The sequence below is a fragment of the Acomys minous genome, assembly GCF_964271855.1.
Source record: "Acomys minous genome assembly, chromosome: 13".
Taxonomy (NCBI): domain Eukaryota; kingdom Metazoa; phylum Chordata; class Mammalia; order Rodentia; family Muridae; genus Acomys; species Acomys minous.
Window position 1 is genome coordinate 110,919,138 of NC_140495.1, and position 20,102 is coordinate 110,939,239.

The 20,102-nt window shown below is 58.6% G+C and overlaps 1 protein-coding gene across 4 annotated transcripts in view; it reads right to left on the minus strand.

Moving 5' to 3' along the window:
- The window catches only part of TNXB (tenascin XB), a 62,964-nt gene that overhangs the window by 27,273 nt on the left and 15,589 nt on the right, over positions 1 to 20,102 (minus strand). For 2 of the 4 annotated variants that reach the window (XM_084751816.1, XM_084751815.1), the window contains exons 5-17: positions 16,714 to 16,870; positions 16,343 to 16,606; positions 14,899 to 15,609; positions 13,193 to 13,561; positions 12,165 to 12,452; positions 10,490 to 10,780; positions 9,864 to 10,157; positions 5,841 to 6,164; positions 5,122 to 5,448; positions 4,334 to 4,630; positions 2,063 to 2,377; positions 750 to 1,037; positions 337 to 645 (exon numbers count right to left, since the gene is read on the minus strand). In XM_084751816.1, coding sequence (XP_084607942.1) covers positions 337 to 645; positions 750 to 1,037; positions 2,063 to 2,377; positions 4,334 to 4,630; positions 5,122 to 5,448; positions 5,841 to 6,164; positions 9,864 to 10,157; positions 10,490 to 10,780; positions 12,165 to 12,452; positions 13,193 to 13,561; positions 14,899 to 15,609; positions 16,343 to 16,606; positions 16,714 to 16,870 — 4,234 coding nt within the window. The remainder of the gene's footprint in view (positions 1 to 336; positions 646 to 749; positions 1,038 to 2,062; positions 2,378 to 4,333; positions 4,631 to 5,121; positions 5,449 to 5,840; positions 6,165 to 9,863; positions 10,158 to 10,489; positions 10,781 to 12,164; positions 12,453 to 13,192; positions 13,562 to 14,898; positions 15,610 to 16,342; positions 16,607 to 16,713; positions 16,871 to 20,102) is intronic. The other 2 variants (XM_084751818.1, XM_084751817.1) reach the window with 2 other exon arrangements.

Sequence of the window (20,102 nt, forward strand, 5' to 3'; positions counted from 1 at the left end):
GGGTGGGACCGCCTCCTGCCTTGGCACTGCTCAGCTCTCTCTACACCTCTGGCGCTCCACTTAAGTCTAAACCCCAGGCCAAGTCGTACAGGAGGGCTCGCTGGATCTGTCTTCTCTTCCCAACACAGCCACATCAGCTAAGTTCTCTGACTGGCCAGGCCCCTAATGGATCACAGGTATGGGGGGCATATGCACTGCTTTGTGCCTCCCTGTGGTGACTGTTTTGTGATGTCCACATTTGCCAAAGCCCATTGGTGCTGCATGTAAATTAGGCCTCAGGAAAGCTGGTCCCCTCCCACAAAAGAAGTGGACCTGTCGGGTGACTGTCACACTCACCAGTCACAGCAATGACAGAAAGGGGACCCACGCGCTTGCTGTCTCGAAGGCCGTACAGAAGCAGCTTGTACCTGCGGGCTGGATCTAGGCCAGAGACTCTGACCTCTCTGCGGTAGCCTTCCACGGGCACCACCTGGGACTGGCCATCCCTGTCTTTGTACTGGACCACAAAGGAGTCAAAGTGGCCCTCGGACACCGTCCAGGAGAGGTCCACAGAGTCCTGGGTCACACCAGTCACCTGCAGTTCCTCCCCCAATCGAGGTTTTGGGGGGTCCTTTTTTCTAGTGAGCTCCGCAGTACTCATAGGCTCTGAGAAGACACAGACAAGACAGAGCTCAGCTGGCCCTGGCTGTGACCATGGAAGGTAGACCAGGGAGAGGAGGGGTTGTTGCCCAGGCTGGCGGCCTCCTCACCTGTGGTGCCCTCTGTAGAGAGGGGGCCGAAGCGCTTCTTTCCCAGAAGCCCGTAGAGGAGGAATCTGTACTTTCGGCCTGCATCCAGGCCTGTGATGGTGGCCGTGTGCTCCTGGCCCTGCACTGGCACCACCTGCGGCCCACCCTTGTCCTTGAACTGGACCATAAAAGAGTCAAAGTGGCCCTCGGGGACTGTCCAGGTCAGGCGCAGAGAGTCTGTGGTGGGATCCGTTACCCACAGCTCCCCAAGGCGGGGAGGGGCCCCTGGGCTGGCGTCATCTCCGGCAGCTGACACAGAGAGAGGTTCTTGCGTTTATTTTTTTTCTAAAAACTACCCTCCCATTTGTTCCCCCCTCCCCATCTAGCCAGAGCCTCCTCCACTTGACCCTGTGGGGACAGGTCTGTCCTGGGTCACTTTCTCTCCTCGTTCGCTCCTTCTCACGCACAAGGCTCCTTCCCGCCTTCAGAGATGTCCGCCCACAGGGCACAACGTACTGTCACTATTTTCTCTATCTGTTTTCTACCCAGAAACCCCAGCTACATGACCTGACTGCTCCCTGAGGAATTCCTAGGGGGTAGAGGCTCTTTGCAGGGGGGACAGCAAGCGGGGGAGGTAGGATGCCATTGGGGTTAAGTGGGCCCCAGCCTCCTGCTTCCTCCTCATCTGACTCAGAGCGTGGACTCCACAGGACTTGGAAGAGGCATGGGGCTCACTACACCGTTACATGCTGTGGGGACTTGGGAGTAACACACAAGAAAATTCAAACAGAGGAGGGATCCCATGACTGCCAAAGCAGCCATCCAACTTGGGAAGGCGCTGGCCCGATGCCTTCCTGACGGAATTGTTATTGCGAGAAACTTCTGGCAGCGGGGAGCCTCAAGGGGCATAGGAGGCCTGGACCAAACCCCAAGAAAGGGCCCAGCTGCCGCGAAGAGGCTCTCTGGTTCTCATTTTCCCAGGCTCCAAGAAGTCAGGAGAGGGAGGCGAGCCTCCGCTAGAAGTGGATGTTGGGGCAGAGGAGCCAGGATGAGAGCTGGAGAGGTGGGCAGGACCCGCAAGCTGTGACGGTGCCACCTGCTCTGCTGTGGCAGAAGGGGCTCCCTGGAGGCCCCAGGCCATCCCACCCCTCTCCCTGTGAAGGCCCAGCATGCAGAACAAAGGAAGCGGTGAGAGGAGAGGTGAGAGCCGCTGCTCCTGGGTCTCTCACTGCTCTGGACTGGAGCGGACAAACAGAAAGATGCCCGCAGGGACTTAAACACTTCAGGGAAGGCTGGGGCCTCGGGGGTCGAGCTGAACCTAACGCAGTCCTCACCTGTCTTCGCCTCTACAGAGACCTGGCTGTGACGTTTCCCGTCTTGGACCCCAAAGAGCAGGAACTTGTACTTGCGGGAGGGCTCCAGGCCTGGGATGGTGACCTCCCGTCGGTCCGCGGCCACGGGCACCACCTGGGGCTGGCCGTCCCTGTCCTTGTACTGGACCGTGAAGGAGTCGAATTCACCCTCGGGGACAGTCCACGAGAGGCCCACGGAGTCTGGGGTCACGTCTGCCACTGCCAATTCCCCCAAGCGTGGCTCCAGGGGCAGCTTGGAGGCCTCAGTGGCTGGAGCTGGTGCTGCTGGCAGGGGGTCTAGGGTAAGACAGATCACGCCTGAGCCCCTGGCAGGGCGACCTGGCCCCGCCTGTCTTGCGGCTAACACTGAAGTGAGGAAGTGTCTCTTCTTTATGCTCAGTAGCCTAGAGCAGCCTGGTCTTCCATGACCAGCACAGTCGGGATCAGCAGCACTCTCGACTCTCACCAATAGAGAGAAGAACGCTTTCACGTGGCCCTACAGTTGCTCGGAAGCATCAAAGCACCATTTGTACTATATATGAGATGGTACTGCCAAGCCATAAATCAGAGAGTAAACATTTTGATAGTGACACACTGGCCTCTCCGTATTCAAGAAATGATACCAAGGGCCCCAAACCCGAGGGTGCTCATGGCCCTCATGGAGGATGACAGGTCTCTGCACAGCCTGAGGACTTGGTTAGTTTGGTTTTTCCAGACAGGGTTTCTCTTGTAGTCCTGGCTGTCCTGGACTTGCTTTGTAGACCAGGCTGGCCTTGAACTCACAGCGATCCACCTGCCTCTGCCTCCCGAGTGCTAGGACTACAGGCGTGCGTCAGCACCGCTTGGCTATATCCTGAGAACTTTAAATCATCTCCGAATAAGTTACCATGTCTGATGTAAGGTAAACGCTATTCAAATAGTTGAAAACTGTATGGCTTATGACAAATAAAAGGTCTGTATCCATTCAGTAAAGATAAATACGTGTGCACATGTTCACGTGTGTGCAGGTAAGCCTGCATGTATGTCTGCTTATGTGCGTGCACATCTGTGTGTCTATGTAGAGGCCTTTGGTGTAGTTCCTCTGTAGGCGGCTGCCTCATTTTTTTTTCCCCCTGAGACACAGCTCCTCACTATGCTCTGAAGGCTGCTGCTTAGGCGAGGCTGCCTGACCAGTGAGCCTCCCGATTTCCCCACCTCTGCCTCCCAGTGCTGTGATTACAAGCATCCCCAGCGTGCCCAGCAGTTTCCCGGGGCTCTGAGCATCTGAACTCACTTCCCAGAGTGCCCAGCACCTTCCCCGGGCTCCGAGCATCTGAACTCAGGCCCTCAGGTTTGTACCATGACCAACTGAGCTATCTCCTGGTCCTGAGAAGGAACATTTTAAAGACCTTTTTTCTGGATCTGGACAAGTGGCTCAGTGGGCGCTGAACATGACAGCCTGACTTCAGTCCTCAGGACCCACGTGCAGGTGGGAAACTGACGCGAGCACCCACACACAAGCACATATGCACACGCACACGTACACACACCCTCAGCCATGCTGTGACACGCGAGCACCCACACACAAGCACATATGCACACGCACAGGTACACACACTCTAAACAAAGTCTTTGTGTGCATGTGTTCTGTACAGCTGCACGTGAAACCTCAAGTCAGGAAGCTGACTGTGTGAGATCTAGCAGTGCCCTTCATGACCATATAGGCTCTGTTTCTAGATTTTAGAGCAGCAGCATCCTGAGGGAGGAGGACAGGGGTTCCGGCAGATGCCTGGGCACAGGAGAAGTGAAAGGACGAGGGAGGGAGGGACAGATGCTCAGGGAGGGGTGGACCAGAAGGAACTGTGACCTGGACAGACCCAGGACCTCAGAGGGGTTCCAGGGAGGGGGGAGCTGCTTAGCCTCGATGGAGGAGGACAGCTGTGCCCAAGTCATAGCCGGGCTGGAAAGAGAAGGGAAGGAAAAAGAAGCAGCTGTGCACAGTCAAAGAGAGGAGGGAGAGGGAGCCGAGAGGACAGGGATGGAGGCCACTTGGCAGGCAGGGCCAGGGTTGGAGTGCAGAGGAGGAAGTCACTGAGGGTAGGAAGGCTCCAGCCTTGGGGAGAAGCCAAAAATTTGGGAACTTGGACATCTGTGAGTCTGGAGCAAGGCCTGAAGGGTCACTAATACAGAAACTGCGAGGCAAGGCTGGGACAAGGGTCTTGAGGAAGAGCTGTGGATAACCAGGGATACGGACAATCTGGCTCCCTCCCTCACCTGTCACGGCTTCCACAGAGAGGGGGCCCACACGTCGTCGGCCATGCAGCCCGTAGAAGTTCAGCTTGTATTTTCTTGCGGGATCCAAGTAAAGGATGGTGGCCTGACGCTGGTCCGCGGCCACGGGCACCTCCTGGGGCTGCCCACGCCTGTCCTTGTACTGGACCACGAAGGAGTCAAACTGCCCTTCAGGGACCACCCATGAGAGGCTCACAGAGTTGGGGGTCACACCAGTCACTGTCAACTCCTCCAGGCGGGGCTCGATGGCTGGCACGGTCTTCTCTTCTGGTTGTGAGTCTGAGGTAGAAATGGCTCTGCTAGAAGAGACCCTAGGGGTGCGCTGCATGCAAAGCTGCACCAATTAGCGACACCTGTCTGCCAAGAAGATGCCCCAGTGAGCTGGTGAATCTAGCGCCAGCAGGACGGCTCAGCAGGTAAAGCAGTTTGAAGCGAGCCTGAGAGCCCATGTGAGAGCATAAGGAGAGAATATGCCCACAGAGACGTCCTCTGACCTCAGTGCATGCGCCATGACACGCACACGTCAAGTACCACAGCAACAACACGCATGCATGCAAGGCTTCACCAAGTCCTCGCCAGCTGTCAGGGTGGGCTTCCCCAGAAGAGCTACATCAAAGAGCTGGGGAGGCCCTAGTCCTTGGTGACCTGCTCTGTCTAGCCCTGCCCAAGCAAGCAAGCCACCTTAACTGCTCAGCAGCGAAGAGCCCTGGCCACGGGACATGGGACTCAGCAGCAAGGGGAAACAGGAACAGATCCCAGCTCCCACTCACCGGTCACGCCCACGGTGGACACGGGGCCCACGCGCTGCCCCCCGTGCAGCCCATACAGATGCATCTTGTACTTGCGCCCAGGCTCCAGCTCTCTCACTGTGGCCTCTCTCTCCTGGCCCCCGACACGCACCACCTGGGGCCGCCCACTGCTGTCCTTGTACTGCACAGTGAAGGAGTCAAAGTCTCCCCGGGGGACCGTCCAGGAGAGGCTCAGGGAGTCTGGGGAGGATCCTGTCACTGTCAGCTCTCCCAGGAGCGGCTCCTCAGGGGCCTCTGGGGCCTCTGTGCTGGGCTCCGTGGGGCTGGGCTCTGTCTCTTCCTCTGCAGCTGGGGAGGAGACAGGGAGGTGAGCAGGTCCCAGCAGCTGTCCCTGGGTCTCAGCAAGGAGGCAGAGACTGCAGCTACCAGGGGTCCTGAGCTCAGTGCAGAGAGGCCCCCTGAGGACCAGTGGCCCTGGTCATCTGAGAGCTGGCCAACATGCCCAAGTTCCTGTGTCCCAGCTGAGGGGACCTGGACAGTGCCAGCACAGCAAAGGTTGTGATGTCCCCACACCCTGTACAGGGGAGATAGCCCAGCTCCAGGGAAAGGCACACAGGCCATAGCCTCAGCCTCAGCCTCAGCACGACTGGGGTATTAGCCAGTCCCAGGTCACTGATCCCTGCTCAGAGCTGAGGGTCACCTCTAGTGGGTCCCACCCTGTGCTCCCACAGTCCACTCACCCGTCACCCCAATGACAGACACGGGGCCCACACGCTGGCCTCGGTGGATGCCGTACAGGTTCATTTTGTACTTGTGGTCTGGCTCCAGCCCGGGGATGGTGACCTGGTCCTCGTGCCCTGGCACCCGCACCACCTTGGGCTGCCCATCCCCGTTCCTGTACTGGATCAGGAAGTGGTCAAACTGTCCCTCGGGGATGGTCCAGGAGAGGCTCAGGGAGTCGGAGCTGGCGCCTGTCACGGTCAGTTCGCCCAAGCGTGGCTTCTCAGGGGCTTCGGTGCTGGGCTCTGTGGGGATGGGGGGCTGGTCCACAGTGTCTGGTGGGGCTGAGAGAAGAGATCAGCGTCTCAGGTATTAACACTGACTGGCAAATCAATGGCGGTACCAGAGCACATCAGAACGTGTGTTCCTCCAATGAGGGTTGGGGCTCCCGTGGCCTTGGCATTCAACGTCCAGTCCCTGGTACACCATCAGCCGTGCTCCTGCTGCCAGACAGGACGGGGCCACCGTGAGAACACGGTCCACAGAGTCAACTCAGCAGGGCCCACGAGGGCTCACAGGGACTAAGCCCGCGTGTTCTCTGCGTGTATGTTATGGCTGTCAGCTTGGTGTTCTTGTGGGACTCGTAATGGTAGGGGTGCTGGTCTCTCTCTTTTCTACGCTCTTCAGAACCTTTTCCTCCTACTGTGTTGCCTTTTTCAGCCTTAATATGAGGGTTTGTGCCTGGTCTTACTGTCACTTGTTACACTGTGCTTGGTGGGCATCTCTGGGAGGCCTGCTCTCTGCTGAAGGGAACCAGAGGAGGAGTGGACCTCGGGGAGGGGTGATGTGGGGGGGGGGAGCTGAGAGAAGTAGAGGGAGGGGAAACTGTAGCCAGGATATAACTTCTGAGAAGAGTAAATAAATGGTAAAATAACAAATAAATAAACTGCACTCCTGCTGAGGCCCTCCTGGTAGCCTGCCCCCTCCCTACAGGAAACTCTACAATCTCTAAGGAATGCATCGCTGAGGCGGGCACCCTCAGGCAGGTGGGCCAGGGACAAACCCTGCACCTTCCTGGGAGGCTGGGGCGGGGAGGAGGTTTACAGCTCCCAAGGCCCCCACCGGCTCTCGCCTGCAGGGAGTCTCTGCAGGGTTCCATGGAGGGACTGTGGTACCTAGGACTGAGGCCCTGGGCTGCATGGATGGAGGGACTGTGGTACCTAGGACTGAGGCCCTGGGTTCCATGGATGGAGGGACTGTGGTACCTAGGACTGAGGCCCTGGGCTGCATGGATGGAGGGACTGTGGTACCCAGGACTGAGGCCCTGGGCTGCATGGATGGAGGGACTGTGGTACCTAGGACTGAGGCCCTGGGCTGCATGGATGGAGGGACTGTGGTACCTAGGACTGAGGCCCTGGACTCCATGGATGGAGGGACTGTGGTACCTAGGACTGAGGCCCTGGGCTGCATGGATGGAGGGACTGTGGCACCTTGGACTGAGGCCCTGGGCTCCATGGATGGAGGGACTGTGGTACCCAGGACTGAGGCCCTGGGCTGCATGGATGGAGGGACTGTGGTACCTAGGACTGAGGCCCTGGGCTGCATGGATGGAGGGACTGTGGTACCTAGGACTGAGGCCCTGGGTTCCATGGATGGAGGGACTGTGGTACCTAGGACTGAGGCCCTGGGCTGCATGGATGGAGGGACTGTGGCACCTTGGACTGAGGCCCTGGGCTCCATGGATGGAGGGACTGTGGTACCCAGGACTGAGGCCCTGGGCTGCATGGATGGAGGGACTGTGGTACCTAGGACTGAGGCCCTGGGCTCCATGGATGGAGGGACTGTGGTACCTAGGACTGAGGCCCTGGGCTGCATGGATGGAGGGACTGTGGCACCTTGGACTGAGGCCCTGGGCTCCATGGATGGAGGGACTGTGGTACCCAGGACTGAGGCCCTGGGCTGCATGGATGGAGGGACTGTGGTACCTAGGACTGAGGCCCTGGGCTGCATGGATGGAGGGACTGTGGTACCTAGGACTGAGGCCCTGGGCTGCATGGATGGAGGGACTGTGGTACCTAGGACTGAGGCCCTGGACTCCATGGATGGAGGGACTGTGGTACCTAGGACTGAGGCCCTGGGCTGCATGGATGGAGGGACTGTGGTACCTAGGACTGAGGCCCTGGGCTGCATGGATGGAGGGACTGTGGTACCTAGGACTGAGGCCCTGGGCTGCATGGATGGAGGGACTGTGGTACCTAGGACTGAGGCCCTGGGCTGCATGGATGGAGGGACTGTGGTACCTAGGACTGAGGCCCTGGGCTGCATGGATGGAGGGACTGTGGCACCTAGGACTGAGGCCCTGGGCTCCATGGATGGAGGGACTGTGGCACCTAGGACTGAGGCCCTGGGCTCCATGGATGGAGGGACTGTGGTACCTAGGACTGAGGCCCTGGGCTGCATGGATGGAGGGACTGTGGCACCTAGGACTGAGGCCCTGGGCTGCATGGATGGAGGGACTGTGGTACCTAGGACTGAGGCCCTGGGCTGCATGGATGGAGGGACTGTGGTACCTAGGACTGAGGCCCTGGGCTGCATGGATGGAGGGACTGTGACACCTAGGACTGAGGCCCTGGGCTGCATGGATGGAGGGACTGTGGTACCTAGGACTGAGGCCCTGGGCTGCATGGATGGAGGGACTGTGGCACCTAGGACTGAGGCCCTGGGTTCCATGGATGGAGGGACTGTGGCACCTAGGACTGAGGCCCTGGGCTGCATGGATGGAGGGACTGTGGTACCTAGGACTGAGGCCCTGGGCTGCATGGATGGAGGGACTGTGGTACCTAGGACTGAGGCCCTGGGTTCCATGGATGGAGGGACTGTGGTACCTAGGACTGAGGCCCTGGGCCGCATGGATGGAGGGACTGTGGTACCTAGGACTGAGGCCCTGGGCTGCATGGATGGAGGGACTGTGGTACCTAGGACTGAGGGCCTGGGCTGCATGGAGAATAGGAGGTGGTTGGAGAGGAGCAGACAAGAGGCCAACTGACAATGGGGTTAGGTGTGGAGGTGACAGCAGGGAGAGGATGCTGAGCAGGCAGAGACCGGTCCACTTCAGCAGGGTTTGGGCCTGGGTGCTCTGAGTGGGCATCAGCCAGTATTCCTATGTACTGATTGAATCTTAGGCCAGGTCTCACTGTGCAGCCCAGCCTGTCTTAGGACTCCGCAGTCCTGCCTCAACATTCAAGGTGCTTGGGTCCAGGCGTGTCACCTGCTTGCGTGTATTAAGTACACCATGGGGCATCACCATCAAAACCCCTTCTTGGATGCCAGGCAGTGGTGGCACACACCTTTAATCCCAGCACTCAGGAGGTAGAGGCAGGCGGATCTCTACAGAGCGAGTTCTAGGACAGCCAGAACTACACAGAGAAACTCTGTTTAAAAAAAAAAAACAAACAAACCAACAAAAACCAAAAAATTCCCACTTGGCAGAAGGGAAGGTGAGAAGATGGAGTTAAATGGCAGGCCAAAGTTCCCAAGGCAGTGAGTTATGAAGCCACTGGTGAGAGCCAGGCAGTTACTTCCAAAGTCCCTGCCCCCTAGCAGTATACCACCAGGGAAGGCAACAGTGCTGGGTGACAGGGCCTGGGCACAGGGAGGAGAGAGAGGCCTGGGGCAGGTCTGACTAGGAGCAGGGGAGTGGGGGCTTTCTGTGTGTTAAGTGACTGGGCCACCGTGGCACCTGGTCCCCTGCGCCTGCAGAAACCCAGCAGTGACAGCCAGGAACTGAATGGCTCCCTGAAGGAGTCCGCAGTAAAACGTGGCTGGAGGAGAGGACGCTGGGGAGGGGGCGAAGAGGCTCCAGCTGTTCAGAGTGAGGAACACAAGGTTGGTCTGAGGAGCTGGAGCCCGGGCGAGGAGTCCTGGGATGTGGGGACAGAGGAGCAGCTGGGTCGGAACAAGGGCTCCACAGAGTGGAGGGCAGGAAGGGCAGGTGGGCTGGGCAGGGCCAGCAGGGAAGCGAGCAGTGCGGGGCTCTGACTCACCCGTTTTGGCCACTACAGATGCGGGCCCCACACGCCGTCTGCCATAAAGCCCATAGAGGTTCATCTTATACTTCCTGTTGGACTCCAGGCCGGGGACAGTGACCTCATTCTCGTCCCCTGTGACGGGCACCGTCTGGGGCTGCCCCTGTGCATCCTTGTATTGGATCACAAAGGAGTCGAAGGGACCCCGGGCCACCGTCCAGGACAGACGCAGGGAGTCTGGGGTCACACCGGTCACTGTCAGTTCCCCGAGGAGGGGCTGGCCGGAAGACTCCTCCTCGGTGCTCTCTGGGGCTGTAAGTGGGAAGAATGAGCAGCCTGGGATCGGGGTTCAGATTTGGCCCTGGGGTTCATCACTCTGTTACTGAGTGCTAAAGCCCTGGGAAGTGGGGCACAGCCCGAGGATGACACACGTCCTGGGCTTTAGGGAGCACACTGAATGGGATGGAAGGGGCCTAGCTGGGTAGGGGCGGGGGGGGGGAGGAAGCTGGCGGCCCCCCAGCCTGGGAGCGGGGCCAAAGTGTTGGGATCAACCATTTTACTAGGAGACCCTGCTGGTTCCTGGCTGAGGGCGTGTGCAGGGGGCAAGAAGAGGTCACAGGAGAGCCTAGGTGGCAGTCACTCACCAGTCGTGCCATCCGCAGTGAGGGGCCCCTGCCGCTTCTTATTGGCAATGCCGAACAGAGTGAACCTGTACTTGTGATTGGGGTCCAGCGGGGAGACCACCACAGAGCGCTCAGGGCCCTCCACAGGTACCATGTGGGGCCGCCCTTCCTTGTCTCTGTACTGGATCACGAAGGAGTCAAACTGGCCCTCGGGGACACTCCAGGAGAGGTGCAGGGAGTGTGGGGTAGGGTCTGTCACCCACAGCTCTCCCAGGCGGGGTGGGGATCCCGGGCCGGGGTCACTCTGAGGCACTTGGGAAGAGGGAACAGAGAGAGGGGATCATGGGAGAAAGAGTGTCCTGTGCAGCCCGCCCTCTGACCCAGCCGGACAGGAAGGGTCGATGCTCCCAGCTAAGGGAAGAGGGGAAGGGACCCCAGCCAGCCCTTCTCACATCTGTGCGGCCAGGGAAACTCCCTGAGGCAACTTCCACGCTTCCAACTTAACTTCTACCTACTTTCTCCTCCAGAGGAGAGCATCCTGGGGGTGGAGGCTGGGGTGGGAAAGCATCCTACACTGGGTCTTCCTCTTTGGGGTACCCACCCACCTGCTGCTCTGTCCCTAGCTGTACCCATTTCCTGAGCTCATCTCTCTCCATCTCTCCTCTTTGCACTCTGTCCCCAGAGGATTCCAGAATTTTCTATATCCTAAAGCCTTCAATCCAGCTCTGCCATGCACTAGGCAGCTCCTGGTGACATGGCCACTGCTAAGTCCTGCGGACCCTTGAGAGTCCTAACCCACACCTGCAGCTCGGGGCCGCCCCCTCTTTCCTAGCATCTGGGACACACCCCTGTTGCTGCCCTCACATGCTCTCTGTTACCCCTGTTGCTGCCCTCACATGCTCTCTGTTACCCCTGTTGCTGCCCTCACATGCTCTCTGTTACCCCTGTTGCTGCCCTCACATGCTCTCTGTTACCCCTGTTGCTGCCCTCACATGCTCTCTGTTCCACAGCTGCCAGGACTCACTGTAACCCTGAGGTCCCACCAGTCTCTGTCAGGCACCTTCTGTCTGTCCCTCAGCAGAGCTACTCACAGCTACTGTAAGGACCTGTTCAAGAATGCTCTAAGGGCCGGGCGTGGTGGCACACGCCTTTAATCCCAGCACTCGCGAGTCCAGGACAGCCAAGGCTACACAGAGAAACCCTGTCTCGAAAAACTAAAAAAAAAAAAAAAAAAAGAAAGAAAGAAAGAAAGAAAAAGAAAAGAAAAGAAAAAATAAGAATGCTCTGAGCTCACTGGCTCCAGAAACACACAGGAAGTATTTCTCTGAGCGCCTCTGCTGCCTGGGGACAGAAGCGGCTGGTCGCCCAACCTGAGGCTTTCCTGGGCCTCCACTGCAGGCCAACATCAGCCTCCACGTCTCGCCAGTTTCTCTAACTGCAGTAGCAGACGCCGTGCCATTTATAAAGGAGCTCATTTCACTCTCGGACTCAACGACCCTCAGAGGTTTCTTGGGGTTCCAAAAGGAGGTCTACACCATCCCATACAGGACCCCAGTACTGAGCTGGCCTCTCTGCCCCTTCAGGATTTAACACAGCCCCCATGGACCACAGGCAGTCTCCCTGGGCCCCAAAGCTCTGGGGCAACCCGCTTTAGCACACTTCAGGGCGCGGGTCTGGGGTACCCACTGTCACTCACAGATCTTGGCTTCAGCCACCAAGGGGCCATGCCTCTTCTTGCCGACGAGCCCATACAGGAGAAATTTGTACTTGCGCCCCGGTTCCAAGCCTGTGACGGGTGCTGAGCGCTGGGGTCCCTCCACGGGCGTCACCTGGGCCCCATCTTTGTTCCTGTACTGGATCAGGAAGGACTCGAACTCCCCCTCAGGGACAGTCCAGTGCAGAAGCAGGGAGTCAGAGGTCAAGCCTGTCACTGTCAGCTCACCCAGGCGTGGCGATGCCTTCGCAGGTTGTTCCTCAGTCCTGTCTGGGGTTTGGGAACAAAAACAAAGCATGCTGGGCTGACCCTTCCCCTTCACCCCGACTCCTACCCTCTGCCCTGCCCCGCTCTCCCCATCCTGGATGCCACCATGCCTGCCCCTCCTGGGAAGAAGACATTTTCTCTAAGTCTCTGTCCCCTTTGCGTCCCCATCCCTGAACTGTAACACTTTCAGGAGAGTTTCATGTCCTCCCGTGCTACTGCTTGGGAGTTTCTAGCCTCCCCATTGCTGCTTCAGAGCAGTCTCCGGGCTCCCTAGCCCCCTGAGCTGCTCTCGCTCGCTCCCCTAGTCCCACAGAGAGAACCAAGGTGGGGAGGTGTGAGAGCTACGTATCCAGGACCTTGTCCCTTTCCACCAGCTCTGAAGTCATGATGGCAGTGGAACACCTCCCCCCACACACAACAAAAGGCTTTATCCCAGGAAAAACGCTGGCCAATGGCCAATGCACCACGGGTGCTGTCCCCAGGAGGAAGTACAGCTGAGGGCCCGTGCTGGGACCAGAGCTCCATCTACCCCCAACTCTATGGTCTAGGGCAGAGCAGAGGGACAACCAGGAAGTGAATCATCTGCAGAGCAGGGGCTACGGTCTCCTGGATGGGTCACCACCCCACCCACGTGCCTCTCAGATCTTGTAGGTGGTCAGGCCTGCCCTGCCTCTAGAGCCCTGAGATGGCTCGGCTCCTCCCCTACTCTCAGGACGGGGCTCTGAACACAGTCCAGAATGTACCCATAATGCCTTGGTAGGTGATGGGAACAGAGGGCGTGCCCCCAGGGGTGATCCCATGAAGGAACAGCTGGTAGGGGACTCCGGGAGGGGGGAGGGGCACCAGAGCCTGGTGGACGTCTCCCGGTAGAAGCTCTTCATACGTCCAAGGCCCCTCGGCCACCTGCATGCGCAGCTGGAAGTGGGCAAAGGTGTCGGGCTGGGCAGTCCAGGCCACGCGGAGGCGCCCTGTCTTGTCTCTGCCCAGCACCTTCATCTCTCCCAGCGGGTGGCGCTCCAGGGTCAGGGCAGGAGCCTGGGCCCCTTGGGTCGTAGAAGGGCCCGAGGGAGGAGGCTCGTCAGTGGCCTCCAAGAGGCCAGAGGGTAAAGAGCCTGGGAAGGGGCAGAGCAGGTAAGAGAAACAGGAGAGTCCGTGTGAGAGCGTGGCTGGAGCCTCCCGGCCCCAGGTGCGCCCTCCAGCCTCTGAGGGCGAAAAGGCTGCCCTCCCTTTCCCAGGCTGCTCCCCGGCCCTCTCTGGGGATTCAGAAGACAGTCAACACTCCTTCCCATATTTGGCCAAGTCCTCCAGCGTCTCCCATAGAACCCACTTTGGAGCAGCCAGGCCTGGCTTACGGCAGGCAGTGACCCGTGAAACCTGCCATCCCTTCCTGCTGATCCTCACTCCGTGACCTTCCGGCTCCTAATGAGCGCGTCCCGTCCCCCCACACTCTGGTGTGAGCCTCCCCCACTGGTGCCGCTCCTCCACTTCCGTTAGTGGTGCAGTGAGAAGCCTGGAAGGAAGGGAGGGGCCGTGGTGTTAGGAGGGAGAGAGGGGGGAAGGGTGGGCGGAGGTCCAGTCCCGGTGGCTTCTGTGCCCTATGGAGGAAGAACAGGTCCACCCCCACCTGCAGCCACCAAGCACCCAGGCCCTGGGCCAGGCATCCGTCCTGTGGGAGAGCTGCTGGAGGGGAACCCGGCCGGGGAAATCCTTCAGGAAACAGTGGTTTCACCCCACCCACCATCCACGGCTTCCGAGGCCACCCTCAAACAGTTCTGCCACACTTGTGGGACTTAACCACAGACCACAGACTTCAAGCACCCTCGCCGCAGTGAGTCACAGCGCGGATCTCTGATTTCAATCCCACCCATGGAAGCGGCAGGGAAAATTCTCCGCAGCCGCTGCCTCAGCGCAGCCTTCAGCTGCCTGCTTGGAAGTGTCCCGCTGTGAGTGCTGCCTGGTGCAGGACTCTAAACTTGCTGAGGACATGAGATGGTGGTTTGCGGGTTTTCTTTTTCCAATTTAAAACAAACAAACCTCAAATGCAAGGTTCTTGAGTGTGACGTTTGCAGACAATGTTGTGTCACTATGTTGATGTGTGGCCTTGCCTGGCAATTATTAGCAGGCATGGGAACGCCACAAACCAGGTCTGTTTGGCTTTGGTTAGCCTCAGGAGGATGCACCAGGTCTGTTTGGCTTTGGTTAGCCTCAGGAGGATGCCGGGACCCTGGGATGCGGGTGGCTTTTGGGACAGTGGCGGGAGTGGGGGCGGGGCAGCTTTCTGTGGTAGTATCCTGCAGCCTGGACCAGGCTGGCTGGGAGACGGAAGGGTGTGGTGAGGCGGTAGAGGCCTAAGCAGTGAGGCAGTAGGAAGAATAATAAGCGGCTGCAATCTCGAAGGCAGGTGACGCTGGACAGGGGGTGGGCGGACCAGGGCCCCAGCCCACACTACCTGTGGTGGTGATGAAGGCGTAGGACTTGGAAGTCTGCCCTGCCCGTACCCCATGGACCTCAACGTGGTAAGTAGTGCCGGGCCTGAGGTTGGGCAAGCGAACAGTGCGCTCCGAGCCATCCACAGTCAGCTCCCCGCTGGGGCCCTTGGCCGGTGGCAGTGGCTGCCAGCGCAGCACTACGCGCTCGAACTGACCCCGAAGGCCATCGAGGGACACAATCAGCGCACCGTCGGCTGCACTGCCCAGCACCTCGGGCTTCGGGTGGCGCGCTGCAGTCACCGGCTGTGCACCATCGGATGCTGGGCCCACGTCTCCCCGGTCCGAGTCCCTTTTTCTGGTGCTCTGGTTGGGACTAGCGGTGGGGTGGGGGTGACGCGGCTGGGATGCCGGGGCACCCGCTGTCTGATGACGTTTCAGGAACTCATGGATGTGGCGCGCCACCGACGCATAAGTCTGGTTGGCGCGCAGTGGGTAGCCATGGGCCCGCAGGTGCCGCTCCAGGTCCTGTACTGTGCCGCGGAAGCGGCCCAGTTCAGCCGTCAGGTTACCCCATGGCCGCCGGGGAGGCTGGGGCAGGCTGGGCCGGGGATGCCACTCCTTCTCGCCCACCTCTGGGGGCCGCAAGGGCCAGGAGGGCCGTGGAGGCCGGGGACGGGGGCTAGGGGGCGGGGCTGGGGGGCGCACCTCTGGGTAACCGTAGTGGCCTGGGGCTGCCAATCAAAAAGGAGGAAGAAGACAGCAGGTCAGCGTCAGGTTTCCCCCCACCGCACCGCTCTGCTCCTCCACCTCGGCTCCTCCACCCCCCACCAGTGACGAGGCCTCTTCCCTGAGTCCCAGCCCCACCTAGAAAGAGAAGTTAGTGTCTCCGAGCCCCACCCATTTCTTTGCCCTCCAAGCCCGCATTTGTTGGTGCCCTAGAAGGAAAAAAAAAAAAAAGCAGCAGGCAGGTGCGTTTCTGACGGAGAGAACGGGAACGGGGGTGGGGGTGGGGGATGAAATTGTGAGCTACTCCGGAGAAAGAAAGATCCATCTGGGCATCTGTTAAGAAACCTTGCGTGTTGGTGGGAAAGTGACTGCTATGAGACCCCACCCCACGACCTCGGACATGCTTAGCTCTAGTTCCCACGACATCAAACTGCCCGCAACTGCCCTTGTACCTAAGTTAGGTAAGAGCCGCCCTCCACTGGGTGAGTCACAGCATCTTCAGTATGCTGTCTCCCTCCCAGGGGCAGATCCTCCCACAGTCTAACCTGCAGGCTTTCTACAGGACCCCAAGCACCTACGGGCTGTCTCCCCAGCGCCTTTAGAACAGAGCGAGGCTGTAGCAGGTGCTGTGGACTGCTACAGCCAGCTGTGACCTTCCAGCCCGGGCCCCAAGGAGAGGACTCCAAGCCTTGGAAACTGGGCTCTTCCCTAATGCCAGGAACGCCTGGACTGCCATACCTGTGTTCGCCCTGATAGAAGCCGGGTAGCTAACTGCATGGCCCCTTTCTGCAGTGACGGTCACCACATACTCCACGCCTGGCATCAGGTCGGTTAGCTGAGTCCTGTCTGCCTCAGGGGGAACTTCCAGTCGCACCCTTTGGTTGCCGGCGCTGACGTAGGACACCACAAACCTGTCCACCTCAGCCTGGGGGCGTAGCCAGCTGAGATCCAGTGTGGTCGGTGTCACAGCCACCACCCGGAGGTCCTGAGGGCCGTCGATCACTAGCGGAGTTAGACAGAAGAGGGCTCAGTAGTGAACCCACTTTGCTCTGCTCCAGTGTACCTCCGACCCCAAGCCAACTCTCTTGCCCCGTGGCCCCAGCTCTCACTGGTAGTGATGGTCTTAGAGGCAGGAGGGCCCCAGCTGGTCCCTCGTAGAGCACGGACAGTGACTTGGTAGTCCTGACCAGGCGCCAGTCCTCTCTGGTCATAGGCTGAGGCCGAGCTGGGCACCCGAGCTGTGAATGGTGGACTCGCCCCCTCAGTCTGCAAGACAGTACCAGACGCGTCAGAGCTGGGCACTCTAGTCCTTGCTCCCTCCTGCCCCCGTCTCTTCTTTTTAACAACTCCAAATGGTCTCAGCCTGTGTAGGACTTGACCCTATGCAAACTGGGGAGCAAAGACGCCAAGAGCCCCTGTCCCCGGTGCCTATCGGCCCACTTAAGGGTTCTATCAATCCTATTTGACAGACAGGGGACTAGGCTGAGAAGGACCCTATCGGCAGGAGAGAGGCGGGAGAGAGGCTCACTGCGCTTGCAGGGTACCTAAGCTCAGTGCCGAGCACCCACACGGGGCAGCTCACGACCATCTGTGACTCCAGCTCCAAGGGCTCCAACACCTCTGGCCTCCTCAGGCACCTGCACTCAAGCCCACATACCCACACACAAACACACGTTTACACATAAAACAAGTTTCTTAAGAAAGCCGGGGCTGAGGAGGGACCACCACGGGAGCCAGAGAGATGGCTCGATCCAGCATTAACAACACTCGCTGCCTTTGCACAAGAGCAACGTTGAGTTCCCAGCTCCCCCACGTGATGCAGCTCCCACTGCCTGTGACTCCAGCACCAGGGGACCCGATGGCCTCTTCGAGCCTCATTGGACATCGTGACACATGTGTGCATATAGATTTGTACACAGAGAGACAAAATAAATCTTTGTTTTGTTTTTCAAGACAGGGTCTCACTATGTATCCCTGGCTGTCCTGGACTCACTCTATAGACCAGGCTACCCACAAACGCACAGTGATCCGCCTGCCTCTGCCTCCCTAGTGCTGGGTTTAAAGGCATGCGCCACCTTGCCTAGTAATAAATCTCTAAAAATACAGGAAAGCACAGAGAGACTTGAGTGTAGACAATGTGTCCCCAGGTTCCCTGCTCATCTGCCAGAAGCCCACCTGAGCCAGGGGCCCTCTGGTTCCCCTGGTGACCTTGATACCTAACCTTGTTCTCTCTGAACAGCCCTGCCCTCCTTCCTCACATGCTTAGCCCTTCCTGTGGGAGTGGGGCCGCCTGTGTGACGTGGGCACCCCCTTAGACATTTTTCTTGTCTCTTAAGCAGCCTTATATACCCCTTAAAGCAAGGCCTACCTGCTCCAGGTGCTAATGGCACATTTCTTGAACTCTGTTTACAAAATTAAAAAAATAAGACACCAGCCCTGTCCTCAGGTGGGGCGTAACATAGCAGCCAAGTGTAGACATCTCCCTCTCCTAGCTCAAAGTGTGGCCAACAGGCTCCCGTTCAGCTGTGTGCTTAAGGTTATGGATTATGTACGGTGGCCCTGCAGGCTCCCAGGGCAGCTGCTGGGGAGCTGGGGGGCAGCTGGGCGCCTGTGAACACTCTAGCACCCGCACTGTGTGGGGCTGCCCAGCCTGGGCAGCTTCTAGGGACGCTCTGTACTGCTCAGCTATGTTGGCCATGGTAGGGACACTTCCATTCAGCCAAACGAGATTGGAAATTTTGAAAGGTACTGTCCTAAACCAAGAAACATAGTAAATACCAAAGTACAAAACCAGATGAGAAGCCACGTGGAGGTTTCTGCGTGAGGGCGAACTGAGGCCGGGTCACTGTTTTCTGGGTGGAAAAGCTCCCCCGGGTAGAGAGAACCCTGTCCTGCTCTGAGACACCTTGGGGTGGCCCTTCACCAGGCACACATGACGTCCTTGCACCTCCCGGAACCTGCCTGACTATCACTCTCTCTGTCTCTCCAGCTACTGTGTGCCCCCAAGGTCTAGACCTTTTGCCAAGGCAAACCCTCCCCGAATGCTTCTCTCCTTGGACGCACCCTCTGCATCTCGGTCCCCCCATGGCACACTTGGTAGCGGACCTCTAGAAGTCCCCCTGCCAGCCTCACCCACACTGCCCAGCCCATTGTGCCGCTCTGGGGCAGACTCTCTGGCCAGATGCTGGTGGCTGGCACGGTGCCCTGGCAAAGCTTGGCTCCCCTCACTGATTGCTCTTGGCAACTGTTTAGCTTGATTCTCCATATCAGCCTCATGGTCCCACAGGGAAAATCCGGCTTGGAAGATCCCCGGGGAGGACCGAGTTCTCAGGTTCTGTCTCACAGGGCTGCAGAGAACACTCCCGGCAAGGGACACCCAAAGGTCTCTGATTAAGTGTTCAGGTCCCTCGGGCCACACATTCTCTCACAGTTTGTAGAAGGGAGGGGACAGCCCTGGGGCTTGAGGCCATGAGAACAAAGTAGAATTTTTCTCCCAACAAGCTCCTGGCTACCCCGCCCCCTCCCCCAATTCTCACTCAGACCCGGAAGTGGAGGAAGCTTTCACCAGCTTAGCGCCCCAGCAAGCTCCCTGGTGAAGCCGACAAGGGACACTGAGCGCACTTTGAGAACCACCGAGTCACAGTGACAGTCCACACACACAGGAGGGTAGTCCCTCCTGTGTGCTGAAAACGGGGTGTACAGTTGGCCAGGAAAAACAGAGTCTGAGAGGAGAGAATCTGGTTCTCAGAGAGAAGTGTTTCTGGTGGGAAAAGCCAGCAGGCTGCGAGGAAGGTGGCTGCTGAGAAAGCAGGGCTGAGGGCTGAGCTGTGTCTGATTAGGGACCAGCTTCCTGGAACTTCCCTCAGGGGCAGCCTCACAGAAGACCTGGAAGGGTCACATCCCCAGGGCAAAGGTGAAGGGCTGAGAGGTGCAGACCAGCTTACAGCACCCCCCAACTCCCTCACCACCCCGTTCAGACCAAAGGGGGAACAAAAGCCGCTGCACAAGCTGCACCCCTTGACAACACCCAAAGCTGGGGCTGTGTTTGGAGCAGCAGACAGGCGACACTGCCCGAGGGCTGCTCTTATCTCAACTGTTTATTTTATTTCTCCCTCCCCTGAAGGTTCATAGGAAAATTCCTTCTGAAAGTCCCGCCCTCCAGAGTAGAGCTATGTAAATAATGTGCGCAGGACAGACTTCGCAAACCGTGCACGTGCTTGTTCCACTGTCAAACACGCAGCCGCCACTGTTCTCTTCTCTAGGTGCCAAATTCTTGTCTCCTGATTAAGTTATTTTTATATAGAAAATTTAAACAGGAGGGAGGGGGCCTATTTTGGTGGCGCGACAAAGCGGCGCTTGGGGCTTGGGATACAGCTAGAGAGCTTCCTGTGGGGCCTGCCCCAGGGCAAGGATGGCAGCCAACACTTTGGCATTTCTCTCTCTGTCCCCGCACTTAAAGTCCAGGCGCGCGCGCGTGTGTGTGTGTGTGTGTGTGTGT